Below are 8,422 nucleotides of genomic sequence, written 5' to 3'. Positions count from 1 at the left end.
TGTGTTTCAGAGATGCCTCGGAGGGTATCCCATGTTTTGTATCTCTCTGGCACCTGGGCTTCATCATACACAAATGTCACCCTGACCTGCATATCAATCATCTCGTCAATTAACACATCAATGTGATACTTGGAATAACCAATAACTTCAACCTTTATTTCATCTTTCCAAAAAATACCGAGTCCCCTACTCCTACCAGAACTGCTTACAGCATAGCTTTTTTCATAACCCAAAGTTTCGACCAAATTCTCAACTCTCGAACCCTCTATTTGTGTTTCAAGGATGCAAAGAACAGAGGGGGCAAATTGCCTCGCTAGATCGCGAAGCTCTCGAACTGTCGCGGCCTTGCCAATTCCGCGGCAGTTCCAGCATAAGAGACTCATTGCGTTGGGCGGTACCCCGCTAGGGGGCCCGCCAGTCGTGCATCGGAAGTTTTGTTGCTAGCAGAGTTCTTTGGCAGATTTGCTTCATGCGTTGACGAACTTGGCTTGTTCCTCCTCGACTCTTGCTTGGAGGAAGGGCTGATCGGGATCTCCGATGCCGTCAACAGCAATGGTTTGTGAGTTGTGATAGATGGCGCCTTCTGAGTCCCATCTGATACTAAGGCATGCCTCTTCCTATTTCCATCTGCTTCATACATCGCTACGTCAGTCTCAGTGGCATCAATATCATCGCGACTCTGGTTGGTGTAGGCGTTGTTCTGTCTTGCACGTCCCCCACCTCTACCAGCACGGCCTCTTCCACGTCCTCCTTTGGACCCGCTACCTTCACCAGGTCCATTGCCAGGTCCTCTTGACCAACTTGCTTTCAGATCTTTGAAGAGTAGAGCTTTGGTGGGATGAATCCCGTCTCCACATTCCTTAAACTAATGACCGAGATAACCACACACAGCGCACCAATCTGGAAACCTTTCGTATTTGACTCTGAAGATTACTCGTTCGAGCGTTTCCTTCCTCCTGACCACCAAAGAAACATCGTTCTTTAGAGGTTTGGTGACATCTATCTTCACACGAACACGTGCGAAATTACCCTCAAAGTCTTGTGACTTGGGTTCGGCATATATGAAGTCGCCGACAGTCGCTGACAAAGCCTTAATTTTGGAGAAGTATCCATCAGGGAGGTCATGAATCTGCATCCAGATATCAATTTTGTTGAGCTCGATAGTTGATGGCTTGGTGAACCCGTCATATGGTGACATGACCACCGCTTTCCCCTTGAAGTTCCAAGGCCCTTCCTCCATCACTCTTTCCCAGTCGCCAACGCAAGAAAACTGCATAGAGTATAGGTTATCTCCGAGGGGGCGGATTTTCACCTCTTGCGCCCGATCCCATGCCACTCTCATGTTCCTATAGAACCAGTATTGGCTGTAGGGTTTGTCAGGATGAACCCTAGCCAGGGCCATCCAGCGGATCGCCTCCGTTGACAGATCGCTATCATCCACCACCATGTCGTGGAGATCGCTCTCCTTCAGACCTAGCTCCTCCATCATGGCCTCAAGATCAGAAGTAGTTGTTCCCGAACTCGACGCCGTTTTATCCATGTTCTCTAGCCCGAGGTGTTGTGATCCGCGGGCAGTACGTTCCCGATCGAAACCTAGCTCCGCGCTGCCACCAAGGCCCGAGAGCCCCAGCAATCACCGGCGGAGAAGGGGAGGCCGGGGAAGAAGCAGATCTCTACGAGGGGGAGGGCAGCGCCGTCGCCCGAGAGGAGGAAAGAAACCCTAACAAGAGGGGAAACTGGCCCAAGCAGAAGCTTTGCTAAACCCCTCCAAGGAACCCAGGAAGCCATATTGGGCCAACCCTTCTGACAGTAGGTTCAAAAATGGGCCCTGATCATAAAAAAATGTCGTATTGAAGAGCTTATGGTATGTGATCAGGGCCAATTTTTTTGCCAACCTAAGACCAAAGTTGGCACATGCTCTGACGAGAGCTCCTCCCCAGCGCCTTAAGACCAGAGTTTTTTTTTTTTGAGGAATTTAAGACCAGAGTTGGCACATAGCTCGCGCTCGCACGCCCCCTTTATGGGCAGGCCCAACAAGGAGCCTGCGCTCGCCCTGGTTTCCAGTGGTCTCTCTTGATCGACGTTAACATCCCTAAAAAGGATCGAGTCTAAACCAGTCATAGCTGACTGGTCAAACCATTGGATTTGTGGAAAAAACAAAAGTATTAATCTAAAAATAGAAAAAATAGAAAATTTCGTGACTTTCAAAATGTTCATTGATTTTGAAAAACAGTTTGAAACTTCAAAAAAATTCATTGATTTTGAAAAATGTTCACCCAATTTGAAAAAAATCATCGAATTTGAAAAAAATACAAATTTAAGTAATTGTTCATCAGTTTTTAAAAAAGCTTCATGAAATTTGAAAAAAAATCATCAAGTTTGAAAATACTTCACCGAATTTGTAAAAAAGTTCACCAAAATTTCAACAAAAGTTCATCGGATCTGAAAAAGTTTACTGATATTGAAAATAGTTCACCAAACTTGAAAAAGTCCATCGAGTTTGAGAAAAAGTTCATCGATTTTCAAATAAAGTTCATCAGATTTGAAAAAAAAACGTTCATCAAATTGAAAAAAAAGTTCATTAAATTTAAAAAGTTCATCAGATCTGAAAAAGTTCATCAAATTTGAAAAAGGGAAAAAGTAAAAAAAAAAGAACGGCAAAATAATGAAAACGAAAACGAAAAAGGACATTGAAAGAAGATAAGTAGAAAAGATAAAACAAAAAGTAAAACAAAATAAAGAAAAAAAGACTGGTTCTGGACGAGTAAAGAAGGGCTATAAATGTAAAGATTTACCCAGTGGTTCGCTACCCGATAGTATAGCTTGTATCGAATTTTAAGTCTGGTGTTCGATTCTCTGTATCGCGCTTTTTTTGCGAGTTTGACCAGAAAAAAGAGGGGGTAAACTGGGCCAGCCCAGCGCGTTCGAGGGGTATGCGCCGGTTTGTAAATAACTCTTCAAAATCACTAATCAATGAGTACTCATTAGGAAGATCACTCCAACTTCCCTAGATTGCGACAAATGGCGTGCTGCATGTACGTCACTTGTCGCAAGCCGGGATTTTCCCTTTTTTCGTAGATCTATTTATTCAAAATGTTTTATCTCTTAAACCGTGCGTTCAAATCTCGAACCGTTTTCGCCATTGAATTTCTCATGTCGAGATCTTCAAAACTAGGTTCCATGTTGATAAGTTTTGACGAACTTTTTTTTTCACGAAAAAATCGGTCGAAAAAACCGACGAAAAAAACGAACCGGGAACATGGGTTTTTTTCCCTTTCCGAAAGAGGCACGCCCGTGCCTCTGACGAAATCACAACCGTGCCTCTCGCGGAAGCAAAGCCGTGCCTCTCGCGGAAGAAAAAAAAACAGAAAACGCGTTTTTTCCCTTTTCGAAAGAGGCATGCCCGTGCCCTCGCGAAAGCACAACCGTGCCTCTGGCGGAAGCAAAACCGTGCCTCTCGCGAAAGAAAAAGAAAACAGAAAACGTGTTTTTTCCTTTCCGAAAGAGGCATGTCCGTGCCTTTCGCGAAAAAAAACAAAAAACACGTTTTTTTCCTTTTACGAAGGAGGCACGCCCGTGCCTCTTGCGAAAGCACAACCGTGCCTCTGGCGGAAGCAAAACCGTGCCTCTCGCGAAAGAAAAAAAAACAGAAAACGCGTTTTTTTTCCTTTTCCGAAAGGGGCACGCCCGTGCCTCTCGCGAAAGCACAATCGTGCCTCTGGCGGAATCAAAACCGTGCCTCTCGCGAAAAAAAAAATAGAAAACACATTTTTTCCCTTTCCAAAAGAGGCACGCCTGTGCCTCTCGCGAAAACAAAATCGTGACTCTTGCGAAAAATAATTCATTTTTTTGCGCAAAAAAAAATTCGAATTTTTTTTTTGTCGAAAAGCTAGGGAAGACCGGTAAAAAACCAAAACGTCAAAAAAACCCGGAAAGAAAACCTTTTAAAAAGCCGAAAACACGTGCGTAAAAATAAAAAAACAAAATCCGGAGGGAACGTCCAGCGCGCGACACGTGGCGAATGACTGTGAGCGCCAAGTGGCGCTAATCATTGCGAGGCTCCCGAAGGAGCGCTCGTTAATTAGTTGCTCCCATAACTCTTTCGCAGGCGTTAAAGGCGCCAAATAGGATTTAGCTGCTATTAGCGGGCACGTCGCCCGTTGCTTCTGAATTCTACAGGCGGCAGGCCACATGGGCCAGGCCTTAGCTTGTACGAGCTATATTCTTTGTGGTGTCTACAAAAAGCTATATTTTTGGGGTTGCTTTTTGCTAATTTTCATGGTATTTAATAAGTTATATTCACACGTTTAACAAATATTTATACCATTGAAGAAGTGTCCACAAATTTTAAAAAGTTGTTCGTGCCATTTTGAAAAATTCTTGCATCATTAAAAAAACTTTGTCGCACTTTTAAAAACAATTCATGACAATTTAATAATGTTGTTGGAAGGTAAAAAAAAATTCACATAAATTTTGGAATAATGTTCATTACGAATGAGAAAATGTCTCTTTTATTTAGAAAATGTTTAACGTATTTATAAAATATTCGTCATCTATTTAAAAAATTTCGAAATTTTATTAGAAAATATTCAATGTGTATCTAGAAAATGTTTAGCGTGTACTTGAAAAATATTCCATACGTAGCTGAAAATTGTCAATGTGTATTTAAAATAAGGAAAATACATATAAAAAGCATAATGCGAAATGAAACAGAAAAAAGTAAAATTGAAAAATTAACAGAAAAAATAGAAATGAAAAAAAATGAAAGAAAACCTATAAATTCAATGGTAAAAACACATAAAATAAAAATAAAAGGAAAACCGACCAGAATCTTCGAAAACTAGGTGGAAGGTTCCAAAACCGGTCTACTACTATTTGTACTGGGCCATGGCCCGTGTTTAGTCACCAGAGGCGAGCACAATGTATAGCATTTTGTACTATCTACTTATTAGGAGCTTCTCGTGGGGTAGCAAGCAGGGTAACAAAAAGACCCATTGGGTGTCATGGGACACTCTCACTATTCCAAAGTTCATGGGAGGATTGGGGTTTCGAGACTTCGAGCTGTTTAGCTTGGCGTTGTTGGCTCGACAAGTGTGGAGAATTGTGCAAACACCGGAGACCCTCAGTGCGAGAATTCTGAAATCTATCTATTTTCCCGACACTGACATTATGCAGGCTACACTAGGCTCCTCACCATCCAAGGTGTGGTGTGCTCTGATCGAGGAAAGGGATATCCTAAAGCTGGGCCTCATTCAGAGAATCGGCAGTGGGCAATCCATGCATGTATGGGAAGATAATTGGATACCAAGGTCAGAACGTTTATCTCCCGTGGTGGCAGTTTTAGATTCACCACCCCAACTTGTATATGAACTCATTGATGTTACATCTGGTTGGTGGGATAGGGCCGAGCTCGGCAGGCATTTTCTGCCCATGGATGTAGAAGCTATCTCAAGGATTCGCATAAGCTCAGTCCACATACGGATTTCACAAAGATGATCGTCACGTTGTGGGCTATTTGGGGAGCTAGAAGGAAAGAAACTCATGAAGCCATTTTTCAGAGCCCGGAAGCTATACATGGTTTTATTCCCAGGTACCTACTCCCTCCGTTCAGAATTACTTGTCGCAGAAATGGATGTATCTAGATATATTTTAGTTCTAAATACATCCATTTTCGAGACAAGTAATTCCGAACGGAGGGAGTAGCAGACTTGGAGATTGCTAAAAATACTACACAGAACCATGGGACGACCAGGGCATCTATCTTGCACCGATCCGCAACGTTGGAGGCCATGTCATGCCTAGAGGCGTTATCACTCGCAGCTGATTTGAACTTGAGTCATTGCATTATCGCGTGTGATGCCGAGGTGGTGGTCAAGCAAATCAATGAAGGAAGCATGTGTTTATATAGCCCTATATTACAAGAGATCAAGCTTCGTCGGCGGGAGTTCGAAGAAGTTAAAATAATTCCTGAGGGTAGAGCATCCAACATGGAGGCTCATAATTTTGTAAGAAGCGTTTGGTTGTTAGCTCAAGGTCGCCACAATTGGCTTATACAGCCACATGATACTGTAGTTGTACCTTATATTTTGAATCAATAAAGAGACCATGTTTCCCCTAAAAAAAATCTACTGAAGAGTGGATTTTCTTTTCTCTCGGGCAACATGGAGCCCAAATTTTTCAGAAGTTGGAAAAATAACTTTTTTTAGTTAATTTTTTTGAAAATAAATACACACGTACTTATATATTTATGCTAGTGTGTGAAATTTCATCAGAAATAAGTTTTTACGTGAGCCATACAAAATATAAAATCATGCACTTTTGAAGTGAATAGTACATGTGCTAGAAGTACGTGATTTTATCATTTTTGTGTAACTCGCATATAAAATATTTTGCCATGAAACTTTGCAGAGAAGTAGTATACACCCATGTGTATATGTGTATTGGTTTTTTTAGATTTTTTTAAAATTGAAATTTTTAAAAAGGGCTCCATGCAGCTCGAGTTCCCTTAACAATTTTTGTATCGACTGCTCCGATAAAATGTGAGTGAGGCTGATACAAACCATCTCAACCGTCAATCCACCTGACCTAACAATTTAAAACTTTTCAATATTAAGCACCAACCAATTTTAGCACCCAATTAATATCATACTCCCTCTGTCCTAAAATTCTTGTCTTATATTTGTCTAGACACATTTTGGTGTTAAATACATCCATATCTAACAAATCTAGGACAATAATTTTGAGAATATCAATATTAGTGCAAATTATGAATCAATATACAATCAATATATCATGCAAAATCGACATGCAATTATTTGTACTTAATATCAATGTGCATCGCATCTACAAAGTTAGTACAAAGTTGGGTCAACTATTTTGGAACGGAGGGAGTACATGCTTACTAGTATGTACAAAGGGGGGATACTTCGAATTCAGATTGGCTTGATAGCCACAAGTGAAAAGATGGGCACAGACTCGGTAGGACGGACCACGGTGTATGCTATCCTAGTTATCTTATTTGTACCTATTTTGATTTGATTAGAAAAAACTTAAAGCTAACGTGAAGCTAACAGATTGGTTGAAACTGCTCAATCCACACTGCATCCTGCTTCTTTGGAAGCACTGTAAGAATATCACTTTTTAGCCTAAAACAAATGTGGTTTCCCGTTCAACAAATTATCAAACAATGACATCAAGTTTTAGCCTAAAACAACTGTGGTTTCCCGTTCAACAAATCATGAAAAAATGACATCTAGTCTCCTTCCTCTGCACAGTTGGAATGGTTGATTGATGTTTTATCCAGTGTAGTAAACATGGTCAGGATGGTTGGGAGTTGAGCAATGAAGGTTGGGAGTTGGGGTGATAGATGTGGTTGTCGTATGGTGGGCTATCAGCTATGTTGAATGCATCGAATGCATTATGTTGAATGCATCGAATGCATTGAAAGAGACAAAGCTGGATACAAAGAAAATTAGTTGTGAACGATCCCGAGTTAGGTATACAAGTTAATTAAAGATATCAATGCGTGATGAAGCACTTGGGAACTCCTCGGTAATCCCCGATATGGTTGTGTTCAGATATAATTGATTCATTTAATTATTTTGTGGTGTGGCATCAACATGTGTTTTCGGGCGAGGAATAGTTGTCTTTTCCATAAAAGAACTGGTACGGTGATGCAAAACCAAGAACAGAACTAGTACTGTACATTGTACACAAGGAGTGTGGGACCATGGTGCAAGACAAGGAATAGTGCACTGTGTAGTACCCCTCCGTTCAATGTTTTGGATATTTTAATATGAACCACATACAGACAGACTGAAAATAGGTGAACAAATACACTAAAACACGTCCGACATTTCGGCGGCAATAAGGGGTCGAAGGCTGACATAAAGAGAGAAAAAAATACTAAAGAAAAGAGCCACACCAAACAAATGTACTCCTCGCGTGTAAATAACGTAGTACTACAATCAGGTTTGCCCGGTTTCGGTGAGGGAGGGGCAACGACGCCGGCGCGCCTTCTGCTCGCTCCAGCGCTCGTAGTCGTCGCCAGGTGGTCCATGGACATGATTGTAATTTTTCTTACCTCTGTTGTTTTTTTTTTGAAAATTATTACCTCGGTTGTTTGTTGTGCTGCCACGATTGAAGATGAACGGATAGGAAGTTCCTGGCAAAGAATAATCCCGGATCGGACGGCCGGGATCGGCCCGGACACGTATCGGGCGCGAGCACGAGTCCCCTGCAGGAACGAACCTCCCTGCCCCGCCCCGCATCGCCCATATAAACGGACGACCCGGCCTTGCACTGCTCGTCGATACCACTAGCCTCGCATCGCATCGAATCGATCGCTCTTATCGCCTCGAACGTATCGAAGCCGAGGAGAGCAGAGCAGCCGACGAGCCGATCGACATGGGTCTGCAGGTAA

General features: G+C 42.1%; 1 protein-coding gene across 1 annotated transcript in view; it reads left to right on the top strand.

Annotated features, from left to right (window-relative positions):
• The first annotated feature begins 8,261 nt into the window (after nucleotides 1-8,261).
• Nucleotides 8,262-8,422, top strand: part of LOC119288108 (acyl-CoA-binding domain-containing protein 1-like) — a 1,912-nt gene continuing 1,751 nt past the window's right edge. The window contains exon 1 of the mRNA XM_037567730.1: nucleotides 8,262-8,418. Within this exon, the coding sequence (XP_037423627.1) occupies nucleotides 8,407-8,418 (12 nt within the window). The 5' untranslated portion in view covers nucleotides 8,262-8,406. The remainder of the gene's footprint in view (nucleotides 8,419-8,422) is intronic.

The sequence above is a fragment of the Triticum dicoccoides genome, chromosome 4A (assembly GCF_002162155.2).
Source record: "Triticum dicoccoides isolate Atlit2015 ecotype Zavitan chromosome 4A, WEW_v2.0, whole genome shotgun sequence".
Lineage (NCBI taxonomy): Eukaryota > Viridiplantae > Streptophyta > Magnoliopsida > Poales > Poaceae > Triticum > Triticum dicoccoides.
The sequence above is the reverse complement of the archived record's forward strand: the minus strand, read 5'-3'. Positions and strand labels throughout refer to the sequence as shown.